The 15,651-nt window shown below is 37.6% G+C and overlaps 1 protein-coding gene across 4 annotated transcripts in view; it reads right to left on the reverse strand.

The window, feature by feature from the left end:
* Positions 1 to 898: 898 nt before the first annotated feature.
* IPMK (inositol polyphosphate multikinase) overlaps positions 899 to 15,651 on the reverse strand; it is a 29,079-nt gene continuing 14,326 nt past the window's right edge. For all 4 annotated transcript variants that reach the window (XM_006098892.3, XM_014464452.2, XM_023762567.1 and 1 more), the window contains exons 3-6: positions 11,966 to 12,062; positions 8,966 to 9,138; positions 3,687 to 3,768; positions 899 to 1,746 (exon numbers count right to left, since the gene is read on the reverse strand). In XM_006098892.3, coding sequence (XP_006098954.1) covers positions 1,124 to 1,746; positions 3,687 to 3,768; positions 8,966 to 9,138; positions 11,966 to 12,062 — 975 coding nt within the window. In that variant the 3' untranslated portion in view covers positions 899 to 1,123. The remainder of the gene's footprint in view (positions 1,747 to 3,686; positions 3,769 to 8,965; positions 9,139 to 11,965; positions 12,063 to 15,651) is intronic.

Here is a 15,651-nt window from a genome sequence, read left to right on the forward strand (position 1 = left end):
ATTTCTCTCTTGAACATAATATAAAACTATTTTGAGTAACAATGAAACAGAAGCATGGGTTTAGATATGCACCACTCTCTATGATGTACTAATTTACACAGTATGTTTAATAACATAATATTGGATGTTGTCCTTCACTGCATATTAGAATTTTGAGAAACATCATTTTTAGCAACATAGATTTACTCTACTGTTTAACTAAATGGACACATAAAAATATATAAAATTTTTAAAAATTCAAGTTATTTTAAGGAGAAATAAGACCAAGTTTCAATTACCCACCTTTTTGAAGCTGCAGTTAGAGGAGAAGGCATAGAGTTTATAACACTTTTCACAATATAGTAAATATATATTCCAATTTGCCCATAAATGAAAGGTTTTAAAAGAAAAACATGTTTCTTCCAAGTAACTTGTCTCTTCTTGCCCTGGCAAGAATAATTATTAGTGCCCTTAATTTCAAGATTTTTGTTGTTGTTGTCTATTTCAATTACCTTTTTCATGAAGTATAAACATGTTGAAATATGAGTAATAAATAAAAATTAAAGGGAAAATCTGCTTTTGGAATAAAATAATTCAAAATCATTTCACTAAGAAGCACCTTTAGATATGCTGGTCTAAATTTTAATATAAAACCTAAACAGTACTTATTTCTGAAGTAGAATTTTCTCCAGTTTTAATAACTTCAAAAAGTAATACTAAGGACATCAACCTGTGCTTTCTAGATTTTTGAAAGTATTCTCATAATGTAAAGAGTTTAGATATGGCTCATTGTCACAGCTGGGTGGACAGAGATTTCATGATAAATTGGCTACAGAAAACTAAACTCTTAATGACTGAATGTTTTGCATTTTGCTTGAGCCAAACAGATGTTTAAATCATGTACCACCACATTCCCTGCTTAACATTCCAAAGTTTCTTTATTCTTCATAGTTTTCTAATGAACAAATAATTAGTTTTCCTGAGTAAGATTATAAAAAAGTTAACCCTTCTACCAAAAGTGTAAAGACAAATAAAATGCCGACTCACAATACAAATTGTTTACATAGCATTACAAGTGCAGAGATACTGACTGCTGCTCTTCACAATGATTGCCCCACCCCTTAAAAAGACTGCAGCAAAGGATTCAATTGTCCAAAATACTCTGAAGTACAGTAATTAAATTCTTCAGTCCATAAACATATCCCTCATCTATTGTGTTGCTAGGGAAAACATGAGCAAAATCTATCATTCGCACTTCTACTTCCGCAATCTCTTGGCAACCAGTGGGAAGATGGTAGAAAACTTTTTCCAGTTGGGAAAGTACATTTCCATTTAAATGTTCCTGTGACAAGCTTTTCCACCCATTGTCTTGCTCTATATTTTCAACTTTCAATGAAGTCTGACTGTGATGCTTTCTTGAATACATTTTTCTGTGACGAGCATACATCTTGGACAAGCTTTTGCCTACTGAAGCCTCTATTTTTCCATTTGTTGCGGAACTTAATACTCGAAAGTTATTATTATACTCCAGTATGTCTGTGTCCGAGAGTTGTCCTTTGGACAAAAACTTTTCTGCCAAAGTTCTGTCATTTGATTTTGTAGTAGTTGGATGAGATGAACCTTCATAAACAAACAGTAATGAACTTGCATAAAAGTTAAGCTGCTTCTGGCTTTCAAACCACTGCAGAATTCTCTCAATCTTCTGAATACTGGCAGCAACAGCATCTTTTCTTAAGCAGAATCCATTATGAAAAAACCTGGAAACTCCTAAAGAAAGGAAAATACAGTATCACTGTAATATATTATTACAGTTATAATGTAATTATGAAACAGCTACCACTTGGGGGAAGTAAATTCATCTTAGATATCATTTTTTCCCCATCATCCCTTTCAGTAAACTGAACTAGGAGGAATTCTAGTCAGACATAGAAACCTGGACTTCAAATTTAATTTCTGGTGAAGATGCTGGTAAAAATTTAAGTTACACTTATGTAAAGTGAAATATCATTTAAACAAAACTATTTATTACAGATAGACTGGTAGTTTAGTTCTCTCTACATATATTCTCTTAAGAAATATATTCCAAAATTTATTTCATTCGCTTTTTTGAGGGATTTTATAGAAAGATTACTTGTTTATCAGAACCACATGTAAGAGCTCATCTAAAACCTAGAGTCAAATCATAACCATTTTTAATGGTGTCAACAGCCTATTACCAAAATACCAAGTCATAACAAGCACTAAATTTTTTGTTCTCAATAATATTAATTAAATCAGTCTTTCCACAAGATAAACATTAGGGATCAGCACTATTCCAGTTTGAGTATATTATCCAAATTAAGACTTTTAAATGCTTTGACCTATGAGATTATCTATGCCTCTTAAAATTATTTATGCCTACTTTACCATATTTGGAAATTTATGGGTATGTACAATTTTATTTTTGCCTTTAAATAGTTGTTCCCCTACTCTGAGACAGAAATTGCTAAAAAAAATATATTCACATTAGCTTGGGAAATATTTTAATAAAGAACCAATCTGCATGCCCAGCCGCAGGGGCACAAGTGGCTAAGTGTCGACCTATGAACCAGGAGGTCACGGTTTGATTCCTGGCACAAGCCTGGGTTGCAGGCTCGATCCCCAGTGGAGGGTGTGCAGGAAGCAGCCAATCAATGATTCTCTCTCATCATTGATATTTCTATCTCTCTCTCTCCCTTCCTTTCTGAAATCAATAAAAATATATTTAATTTTTTTAAAAAAGAGCCAATCTGCATATTATCTTGCTATTGGCTGAGGCAAATACTAATTGTTACGATCACATGATGGATGCCTGTTTTTTACACATAAAATAAAAATTCTTCTTCAAACTCTTTATATTACACATAACCTGTTTCCCACCTTAGGCAGAGCTAAGAATAAACTTCCAATAGACTATTACTTCCAGAAATTTAGGCTATCATTGTTTTTATTTTGTCCATAAATATTTTACAAGTATATATATTAACAGACTTTAAACTACTCTTCATGCCACTTGTTCATTCATAATGTAGGTCTAGAATATACACAGCTCAACTATAAAAGAGAAATTTAAATAGAAAATGACATGCTACAACACACACTTTAAAGTCTCTTATGTAACAAGCAGTTTTAACATACTAAGATCTATATACTACGATTTTTAAATGTGTTTTTATTGATTTCAGAGAGAGGAAGGGAGAAGGGGAGAAGGAGAGAAACATTGATGTGAGAGAGAAACATCGATTGGTTGCCTCCCTCACACACCCTAATCAACCAGAGACCAAACCTGGACATGTGTCCTGACTAGGAATCGAACCATCAACATGGGATGATGCTTAACCAACTGATGCTGAGTCACACCAGCCAGGACTATATACTATGAATTTAAAGACAACCTCTAGTTCCAGTACTTGGACTAGATGGTTGGTTCACAGATGTTCATTTTTATTTAAGTATAGCAAGTAAGCAAATAAATAAATAAATAAATAAATAAATAAATAAATAGGTAAGATACACCTAAGGTTTTGGTATATGATGAACCAGAGATTACGTGTGAATGTAAATTTCATTTTTAAAAAAGTTTATTGTGAATTGAATCATTATTCCAAGAGAAAATTGAAATCACTTTAGAATTATTTTGATATTTATGCAGTAATAAAAGCAATGAAATCTGGTTGTCCAATCCTTACCTTCCTTTAGAGTTTCTTTTGTTAAGCTTCTTCCATAGTGCTGGTTTTGTGTCTCATAGCTATCAGAATGAACATGATAAACCTGTCAGAAAAAGCAGAGTGGAATTTATCACAGCAGTGGCTAAAGGTGGAAAGATCTATTCATATGAGTCATCCTAATGAATTGAAGGGGGAAAAAATCACGTCGTCATATCAATAGATTCTAAAAAGGCATTTAATAAATTTACACCCACTATCGATGAAAACTCTTTAAACAGATAGATGAATATTTCCAATACGAAAAATTATCTACCTCAATCCACCAAAGGTCAGTGTCAACTTAAGTTGAAAGTGGAAATAAAAAAAAAAAAAGCACCTGTCCTAAAATATAAGAAGCTTCCAAAAAATGTGTTCTACTACAATGTCTTTTTGCATCACTACTATCTAATGTTCTATAGCCTCTAGCAAATGCAAATAAGACAAGAGAAAGAAATTAGAGGAATAATAATTTGGGAAGGAAGAGATAAAATATTACTCTTTATAGGTAATGGACATATACTGAAAAATCAACTGAAAAACTAATTAAAACTTGAAATGGTGACTGAGTACAAATTAGTAAGCAGGAAATGAGCTTTGATATACACAAATAACTGGTTAGAAACATAATGGAATACTCCATTTACAAATGCAACATAAGAGAAATAAACTAAATAAAGGTACAATCTATATAAAGACATTTTTAACAAATTCCTAAGACATACACACAAACACATACCCATGGTCTCAGAGAGGGAGACTCAATATAAAAGATATCAATTCTTGTACCCCTATGTTCACTGTAGCATTACTTATAATAGCTAAGATTTGGAAGCAGGCCAAGTGGCCATCAATGGATGAGAGAATAAAAAAGCTGTGGTACATTTACACAATAAAATACTACTCAGCCATAAAAAAGGAAGGAAATCTTACCCTTGTGACATCATGGATTGACCTGGAGAGCATTATGCTAAGTGAAATAAGTCAGTCAGAGAAAGACAAATACCATATGATTTCACTCATATGTGGAATCTAATGAACAAAATAAACAACAAAATAAAAACAGACTCATAGAAAACAGAACAGCTATCAGAGGGGAGGTGGGTTGTGGGGCTGAGTGATAAAGGTGAAAGGATAAAGCAAAAAAAAACCCCAAAACCCTCAGACACAGACAACAGCACGGTAATTATCAGAAGAAAGGACAGTGAGGGAAGGTGGGAGAGGTATAAATAGTAATGGAAGGAGACTTGACTTGGGGAACACACAATACAATATACAGATGATATATTATAGAACTGTACATCCGAAACCTATAATTTTGTTAACCAACTAGAGGCCCGGTGCACAAAACTCATGTACAGGTGGGGTCCCTAGGCCTGGCTAGCAATCAGGGCCGATTGGGGCCAGGCTGATCAGGGCCAGGCCGATTGGGGCCTGAAGGCCCTGGCGGGGTTGGGAGAGGAGGTGACAGGTGTGGGAGGAATGGACACCGGACGCCAACACTGCTTTTGGCGCCCCGCCACTGTGTGGTTCCCCGCCTCTCCCCCTCCTCCTTCTCTCACTGCTGCACCATCACTGGGGCCTGCCGGCTGTGGGAGGTTGACCACCAGCCCCACCACCACCACCCACCCCAGTTCCCCGTTTAAGCCCGGGGCCCGGGGGGAGGGACTGTGGGAGGTTGGCCAGCCAGGGAGGTTTGCTGTGGAAGCACACTGACCACCAGGGGACAGCTCCTGCGTTGAGTGTCTGCCCTCTGGTGGTCAGTGCACGTCATAGCAACTGGTTGTTCCAGCCACTCAGTCGTATCGGTCGCTTAGGCTTTTATATATATAGATGTTACCCCAATAAATTCAATAAAAAAATAAAAAAATTTAAAGATATCAATTCTACTTAAATTAATCCACAACTAAAATGAAATAATAGTAAAACACCAACAATTTTTATAACCATATAAGCCAATCTAAAGTTCATATAGAAAATGACATATCCCAGGAGGGCCAAATCATGCAATGCCTTTTTTACTTATCGTGTATATGTACCCTAAAGCAATGGAATCCCACTGAAGAGTTTTTAGTAGGAGAATGCCATGATTGTTTTACAATGTCTGGAAAACAAATTGAAAGAAAGAAAAACTGAACTTGAGAGATCAGTTAAGAGACTAGGTTCTGTAAAAGGATAATGGTGATAATGGGATTTGAGATGCTGGGGAATTAAGATCAATAGGATTGACGAATGGCTCTGAGAGGTAATGGTGACTACTAGGTTTCCAGTGTGTAAAACTAGCATGTGTAAAACTAGTGCTGCCATTTATGAGGTAAGGAATAATCTCAGTATTTGTTGAGATTTCTTGTGGTTGGTTGCGAGATGAGTGTAGTGCTTTTTTATATATTAGTTCTAGATGTTTTTAAGTCATCCTAGTAAAATGTCTGGTAAGGTTCTAGCTATCCATATTAGGAGATCAAAGAAAAAGCTGAGGCTACAGATATGCCTTTGGGAGTATCAGTGTAAGTGAAACTGATCCAATAAGAACAAAGGACACTGCTTAGGAAGAAACAGAAAATAAAGACAGTAAAATGGAACAGAGTGGAATGCCTCAACACCTAAAGAATAAACAGGGGGGAAAAATTAGCTGGCAAAGAAAACTGCAAAGTAGCCTTTGAAAACACCAGGACAGGGTGTAATATCAAGGACACAAAAAGGAATGTTTCCAGGAAAACGTAGTCAGCCTTGAAGGCTGCTTTTCAAAGTGCAGTAAGGTTAGTAATGAAAATGGCATTTAGATTTAGTGACATGAAGATGTCATTAGGGACCTTAGTGAAAGCTGATCTGGTGGCACGGTAGAGCAAATGCCAGATTGGAGGCTGAAAAATACTAAGTGGGAAGTAAGGCAATGGAAATAACTATTTTGATTGTGAAGGGGAGGCAAGTTAAACCCACTGGTGGACAGCAGAGCAAGGTAAAGGTAGGTTTTGATGATGTTGTTTTTTAAAAATTGAGAGTGATCTGAACATATATAAAACAAAAGGAAGAGTGTCAGGAAAGAGACAGAAGTTGAAGATATAAGACAAGAAAGAATCAATAGTATTAGATTCCTAAAGAGGTGGGAGGGAATTAGATCCAGAGGGCATAGTGAAGGGCTGTCCTTAGGACAGAAAATTCATCAATGTGAGAGAAAGAAATAAAGGGGAAATGAAAGCACTTGTAGGTTAGGTATGCACATCTGTTGGCAGGAAAGTAAAGGAAATCCTATCTAATGGCTTTAATTTTTTTCTGAAACAGAAGGCAAGGTCCTCTGAAAAAAGTGAAAAGGAAAGTGGGAGGGTAAAATTTGAAAACAGCGGATGTTTAAATAGTTGCTCCTGTGGGATGTTTATTTCTTGTTTGTTTTAACATTATGCCATTAATCCTTTTTCCTTTTCATGTATACCTGAAAGGGCGAGGGCTACGCCCTCCATCTTGCCCCGGATCCTCCATTTTTGGGCAGCAGCCATTAGCCATGTGCTCAGCAAGGAGCTTCTTCCCAGAAGCCCAAGCCTCTGCTAGCCACACCTAGGATTTCTTTAAACTAACCAATGATAATCAAGGGAAGTGCGCGCCATAGACACGACCACATCCTGTGTAACAAGACACCGACTTGCGCCTGGCCAATCGGCAGGGCCCACAGTCCTCTCTCTTCCCCTTACTCCAACCCCCCTATAAAACCCCTCTCCCCACAGAGCTCTCTCTCTCTCTCTCTTTGCCTCCTGCCTCTGCGTCGGCGAGTGTGGTGGACGGGGAGCTCGAGCTAGCTCGAATAAAGACTCTTCTGCTTTTGCATCGGACTCGGCTGGCTCCCTGGTGGTCCTTTGGGGATCCTGAAATTTGGGCATAACATACCCACATTTAATTATCGTTTTCTAAATGAAACAACTGCATCAACAATTCCTTTGATCAGAATACCAAATTCAACTGTGCTGTTATAATTATCACATTAACAATCCATCTATAATGCTTCCTATTTATTAACTCTCCTATTTAAAACTCAAAAGATCCATATATCATCTTTTATGATGAATTTCAAAACTACGCCATTATGTTTATATAGGTAGCAATCAATCATTTATCAAACTTAAACTTCACACTTCTAACCTCTATTTCCAGAGCCCTTGTAGCTCCCACTCTTGCCTTTTAGGATTGTGGCACATGAAGAAGCTCCAACTAGCCTCCTGGAGGATGAGAAACTGTGGGAAACCACTTATTGTCTTCACTAGCAGAGAGGTGTAGACAGAGAACCCAGAAGGCTGGTGACCTTTGAAGCCCTAGCAAAGGTCAGAGCTGTGCACCACCTCTGTTAATCCAGATAATGGTAGCTGAAGCAACCTCCCCACCTTTACTCATGTAAATCCTTATTGATAAGATAGTCTGTGTGTTACTGGAACTTGCCTGCCTAAGGGCTATACTATGGGTGGATCCCAAACCAATACAAGGTTGGTGCGGCCTGAGCATCAATGGAAGTCCTTCCTCTTGAGTTGGACTTACCCGCCTGGCCCCCCAATATTTCCAAAGTATCTCTTGTCTCTTCTCTTTCATTTGTGTGCGGCTCCTCTTCCAGATCCTGAACCCTGAACCACGCGGGACGTGGAGGGAAACATTTACCACAAGAAACCACATGGAAAAAGGCCCATCCGAAAGTTAGAATAAGCTCCACCACATAAGTGAGGTCATTGTAGACCACCTAGCCCCAGCAGAACCATCAGATGAGTGCGGCCACACAAGGGACCCTGGGTGAGATCAGTAGAACTGTCTACTTGAGGCCAGCTCAAATTGCCAACCCACAGAATCATGAGCAAATCAAAACAACTGTTTTTAAACCACAGTGACCTGATTTTAGTTTCCCTTTTCCATTTAAAAAATAGAGAAAAATTACTGAATATATAAACATAGTACTTTCCTCATGGCAAAATCATAAACAATATAACATTAACTTACCACGTCATTTATATTACAGCTAAACTTAAAGCCTCTTTAAAACAAAATTACCAGAGTTGGACTCTTGAGGTTCATCCATTTATTTATTAATCACATACTATGTGTCATAATCATTCCAGACACTGACCATATATCAGTGAACAAAAAATAAAAATATCTGCTCACATTGGGGAGTTGCAGACAACCAAATTTCAAAATATATCATCTTATATATTAGTATTATGATGACATCTATAATTTTCAAGAAAAGAACATGTAAAGAAAAATATGTGTATTATACTAATAATCACTCTTACCCTCATGCCAAGCACCAAGAACCCAATCTCTTCCATTAATGGGTACTTGCTGACCTGTTGCTGAATCTTCTCAGATGAGGCAAAAGGATCATAGCTTTTTCGCCCTATCTTTACATCCATTATACAGGGCTTATTAAATTTATGGGTCACATCTTCCAGTTTTAGGTATAAATCTGTTATGAAAGAAAAACTTTAATTAGTGATAAGCAAACATATTACCACTCAAATAACTTCCAGGAGAAACAAAATGAGGAAAACTTAAAACTGAGAAAAAAAGTTAAAACAACTCCAGAGTCAACAATTAGTATAAATATCACAGAGAAACACTTGCAGGAGGGTGATTAAATAATATTCAACCATTAGTAAAAGGTATGAAGTACTAGATGTAAGGTTTCCAAGGACATTAAAAAGGCACAATGAGAGCCCTGGCCAGTGTGGCTCAATTGGTTAGTTGAGTGTCGTCCCTTCAGGGCACATGCCCAGATTTTGTGCTCAATCCCCAGTAGGGGGCGTGCAGGAGGCAGCCAACAGATGTTTCTCTCTCATGGATTACCGAAGAATTTCTATAAATATTTACACGTATTTATTAGAAAGTCTGAGGACTATAAAGGAAATAGTTGTGGAGACAATAAAACCCCTTCTAAAGAATCTTTTAAACTGAGTACTCAATCACAGTATCTAGATATCCAATTTAACACCATCCTCAACAACCTTTAGAAGTCACATTCTTGAGGAATAATCCTATATAATAAAGAACTAATATGCAAATGGTCATCACACCCTCCAGCCAGGGGACCTGAGGCCGTGCCCCCCGCCCTGTGGGGCTTGAAGGGGGTGGGGCCGGCCGGGTCTGGGTCTCACGTGATTTTGAGGCACGCGCTGGTGGACGGGGACTTGACTCTGGGTCTCGCGGCACGCCCCAGGCTCTGACAGGAGGGAGATATTTCATATACATTTTACTAATTTTCTTTCATCTCTGACACTTCTATTATAGAGAAAAGGCAAAGAGCAATATTAAAATATTTCCTCTAATTAATTCCCTTTTAATGTGCATGAATTTTGTGCACCAGGCCACTAGTGATTAAATAATGTTCTAAGTTAAACATTAATCAGTAGCAAAATTCATTGAAATCTAGGTATCTTACATTACAATGGAAATCTCTATAATCACAATGACTTGTGAAATAATAATTTAAGCAACATGCTGATCTGAATCAGAAACATATACATTTGGGACTAATAGACAAGGAAGGAAGGAAGGGGGGGACAAAAAGGGAGGAGAGGGAAAAGAGCCTAGGCTCACTTTTCCCCACTCCCACACAACTGAAATATAGGCAAATACTAAATACCCAGGGGAACCGCTGATTTAGTATTACCTAACTAAGGATACTCACAGGAGAATACTATGATTCCCTATTGATGAAACTTGATACACAGTCCATAAGTCAAAGGAAGACAAAGAACTAAGGAAAAGAATAAGCTCAAGCTGGAGCCCCCTTCTTTCCTGTTCTCAAAATGTAGTCTAAGTACTATCTACATTAAAAAAGCTTGTCGCTTTTAAAAAATACACATTTTTTTTTATTGGTTTCAGAGAGGAAGGGAGAGGGAGAGAGAGAGAGATAGAAACATCAATGATGAGAGAGAATCATTGATCGGCTGCCTCCTGCACGCCCCCCATTGGGGATCAAGCCCGCAACCAGGGCATGTGCCCTTGACCGGAATCGAACCTGGGACCCTTCAGTCCACAGGCCGACACTCTATCCACTGAGCCAAACCAGCCAGGGCAAGCTTGTCGCTTTTAACAAGCATATCACTGAACTCCAACATAAACCTTCATAATCAAAATGTCTGGGCGTTTAGCCTATTAATATGCATTTTAATAAGCCCATGGTTATTCTTAAACTCAGTCAAGTTTCAAACTCTTACCCCATTCACCAACCTTCTTCAATAGTTACACAGTCAAGCTGCTTGTTTTTTTTGTTGTTTTTTTTTTGTTTTTTCAAATATATTTTATTGATTTTTCACAGAGAGGAAGGGAGAGAGACAGAGAGTCAGAAACATCGATGAGAGAGAAACATCGATCAGCTGCCTCCTGCACATCCCCCACTGGAGATGTGTCCGCAACCCAGGTACATGCCCTTGACCGGAATCGAACCCGGGACCCCTCAGTCCGCAGGCCGACGCTCTATCCATTGAGCCAAACCGGTTCTGGCCAAGCTGCTTGTTTAATTAAATTCTGTCTGCTCAAAGGCCCAGAAGTGGCAAATACTGCTTCAAGTATTAACTAATATTAAGAGAGAGAAATGTTGTGCCCTTACATAGATCAGTTTGTCCTCTATAAAACTTACTGGTATTTTTTTAAATATTGCAATTTAAAGCCCTGAAGTGTGGGATGAGACAGGGATATGAGACAGGGAGGAAGTTATGCAAGGAAAATATATTTCCTGATGTTTTTTCCTATTCAAAATGAGAAAAAAAAAATTGCCCAGAAATTACAAAAAAGCAAACATCTGTAAATTAATACAGTATTAAGTACTAGTATATATATTTTCATTCAATTATAACAGACTGATCATTAATTTGTATATACCATTTAAGAAACTGGTTATGAAGAGCAAAAGTATTAATAAGTTTCTTTAATGAAGTAGAGAATTATTAGAAAAAAAATCACACATGTATTCAGTTTTTATAATACTAGGCTCACTTTTATATAAACCTTTTATAAAACTACTCTCCTGAATTAAGAATAAAAGTTTTGCCCTGATCGGTTTGGCTTAGTGGATAGAGCGTCGGCCTGGGGACTGAAAGGTCCCAAGTTCGATTCCGGTCAAGGGCATGTACCTTGGTTGCGAGCACATCCCCAGTGGGGGGGTGTGCGGGAGGCAGCTGATTGGTGTTTCTCTCTCATCGATGTTTCTAACTCTCTATCCCTCTCCCTTCCTCTCTGTAAAAAATCAATAAAATTAAAAAAAGAATAAAAGTTTTTACCTAAAAACTTACCATTTGGTGCAGTGGGAGGTGACCAGATGCCGTAATATTTTGGCAAATATTTTCGTAGCTCTAAAAGAACACCATCAGTACAATCAGCAGCATAAACCTGAAAGAGAGAAATAGAACTTGCATATTAGTTTCTTATACTGTTTTACAAGTGCCCTACACTTTTCTCAAATAAAATAATACTGTTTATCATAATATATCTAAAATTTTGAATAAGCAAAAAAAAAGAGTACACTGTGTTTCCAATGAAAAATTATGTATTGTTTAGGTTATCTAATTCTAGCCTTTCACTGTCCTTGAACTATTTTACAACAAAATAAGCTGTAGATAACTCTTAGCAGATGCAAAATAATTCTTACAAATAAATTCTGGCCAGGGAAGGTTCTCAGAACTTTCATGGAAGGTGGGAGTTTAGTGAACAATCCTAAATTCATCTCAACTTCCCTTTATTTCATATAAATGTGTGCTTCTTTGACTTTTTTTTGAACCAGTTTTAACATCTGCCTAGTTCCCTCATTAAATAATAAGTTTAACAAAATCTTTAACACGTACATATTTGATATCTGTAAGGAAGTTGTGGTTTTACCTTTTTTTAAAAAATATCCTTTACCTCAACGTAATTCTAATCATTGCTCACTTAATTTGTTGATTTATAAGCAGTAATAATTCTAGAAAATATTAGACATGTCTAGATGTTGGGGAGCATGAGACTTGGTTGGAAAGTCTGTAAGGAGGACATGCTGATAAAAGGGAAGTGTGTGGAATTCTGACTTAGGGGAGACAAGGGAGTGTCGAAGGCAGTGCCCCTAATTATTCCTTGACCTGTCCAAACAAGCCTGTGCTTATGCAGACCCCCAGCTGAAAAGCCAGGCCGCCTCTATTGCCAGCCTCGTTAGGCCTTTATTGGAATTTTTATCTTTAGATACAATCAGTAGGGCGAGTAATCTTGGGAGGACACATGTTTACATGGTACTCTAGGCCAGGGCATCCAGGGATTAAGCATAACTCCAATAAACATCCGGGGGTCTGCATGTGCACAACTGACCTTTAAACTGAGGGCTGATGTTTAACTGGAAGGCTGCTTTCTCCTTCCACAGCCTCCCACGCCCCTCACCCTTATCTTTTTCGCCAAGCTGTCTCTGCCTCTCCTTAGTAGCTGAGCATCTTTGGGAACATTTAAGGGAATATGAGCACAATGCAAAGTGTTTTTACAAGTATGTTGTGGTGTACACACTCTCTAAGTACTTTTTTTGTTGTTGATGAGGCAACTATTTGTAAAACATTCAAAATAATTCCACAGTTCTCAAGCAGTAGTCTAATCCCTTTCTCACTTTTAGTAGGTAATTTTTCAGCTTAATCCACGTTGTCCTCTCCATAGAGGAGGGAAAGAGATAAGGGTCTGCTTTACTGAGAGCCAAACAGAGCTCAGAGAAAAACTCCACTATGGTTAAAAATATGCCCCTTGCCCTAACTGGTTTGGCTCAGTGGATAGAGCCTCGGCCTGCGGGCTGAAGGGTCCCAGGTTCGATTCAGGTCAGGGGCATGTACCTTGGTTGCAGGCACATCCCCACTAGGGGGTGTACAGGAGGCAGCTGTTTGATGTTCCTCTCTCATCGATGTTTCTAACTCTCTATCCCTCTCCCTTCCTCTCTGTAAAAAATCAATAAAATACTTTTTTTTTAAATGCCTCTTTCCAGGAACAAAGAAAAGAATAAAAGGGAAAAAGAAGGATGGAAAATGCCTGGCCAGTGTTGGCTCAGTGGATGACCATCAAACCATGCACCAAGAGGACGCTGGTTCGATTCCTGGTCAAGGGCACATACTGGGGTTGCAGGTTCAATCCCCCACTCCCGTACAGGCACATGTGTCTCTCACATCTCTCTCTCTCTCTCTCTCTCTCTCTCTCCCCCTCCCTTCCCTCTCTCTCTAAAAATCAACAGGAAAAGATATCCTCGGATGAGTATTAAAAAAAGAAGAAGGATGGAAAGGAGAAAGGAAGAAAGAGAAACAGAGACAGGCATTCCCAGCAGGTGTGGCTCAGTGATTGAGCATCGACCTATGAACCAGGAGGTCACAGTTCGATTCCCACGATTCCCAATCAGGGCACTTGCCTGGACTTCAGGCTCGATCCCCAGGAGGGGGTGTACAGGAAGTAGCCAATGGATGACTCTCTCTCATTATTAATGTTTCTCTCTCCCTCTCCCTTTTTCTCTGATACACACACACACACACACACACACACACGAAACGAGATAGGCAAAAGGCTCTGATAAATTTATAGGTAAGTTCTATCAAGCCTTTAAGGAACAAAATCTTTTATGTGAAAAATTCTTCCACAAAATACAATAAGAAATGCTCCTCAACTCATTTTATCAAGCTAAAAGAATTTGATATCAACCAAAGATAAAATTTAAAGAAAATAATAATTCAATCTCATTTATGAGCATGGCTGGAAAAAATCTGAAATAAAACACTAGCAAACAATATTCGGTAATTCATATTATTAAAAATAAAAAAGACATTCTAGTAGGTTTCATTTCAAAAAATGAAAGGTGATATAGTATTAGATAGCTATAACGGCATTTATGACATTAGTAGATTAAAGGAGGAAACTCATGCTAATTTCAATAGATACAGAAAAGGTAGTTCAAAAATATTCAATACCTATTCATATCATACTTTAAATTGTTTCCTGAAATAAAAATGGAAAGGATGCTATATATTTTCCCTTTCCACCTCCACAATTTTCTTCCCAAGAAGCTGACCTGAACCAACTGCATCAGTGGGATCCCTTGCCCTCTGGTCATTCTCTTACTAGTGGGAGACAGTTGAGGTTGGATTATTTACTTCTCTAGTTCCCTCCTTATCAGTTCATACCTTCTCATAAAGTTACCTTCCCTGGGTTCCAGTAACCACTCCCTCTCCTTACCCTTAGAGGCCCAGGGATGGTATAGCATTATCTTAACTCTGACCACGCCTAGGTAAACAATCCCTTTATTAAACTGACAGAATACATAATTTATCTCTTGTCAGAACCTTGACTCTCACAAAAGGCAATTTCCTTAACCTAGGAAGAAGTATCTACCAAAACTTTAGAAAGAAGACATATTTTAACAGGGAAATGTTAAAAGCACTTTTGTTATATGAGAGGAAGATACCCCCATCATTGCTTCTATTGAGCCCTGAAATGGAAGTCCTTGACAGAAGTATATGGATTCAAAAAGGACAAACAAAACTTCCAATCACAAAATATATAATTATCTATATAGAAAACAATTAAAATTGTTAGGGAATCTCAGATAAATATGAGTTAAAAAGAATTCAGCAAGATTACTAGACAAAGAACACTAGATAAATATCTATTTTATTCTTATATATTAGCAATCATTGGAACACTTAATTCAAGAACTACCGTTTACAACTGAAACAAAAAATAAGGTACCTAGAATAAATCCAACAAATTACGTACAAGACTTTTACAGAGTAAATATAAAATACTTTCTTCAAAAAAGAGACATTATGTAACAGCTAACAACATATATCCTAGAGCTTAGACTGCCTACATTCAAATCCTGGGACCACCATTTACTTTAGCATGATCATGATCAAATTATTTAAACTAATCATGCCTTAATGTACACATGTATAAAATGAAGCTAAGAATACTTATCTCATAGGTAGTTGTGAGG

This window comes from Myotis lucifugus, unplaced genomic scaffold (genome assembly GCF_000147115.1).
Source record: "Myotis lucifugus unplaced genomic scaffold, Myoluc2.0 scaffold_253, whole genome shotgun sequence".
NCBI classification, from domain to species: Eukaryota; Metazoa; Chordata; class Mammalia; order Chiroptera; family Vespertilionidae; genus Myotis; species Myotis lucifugus.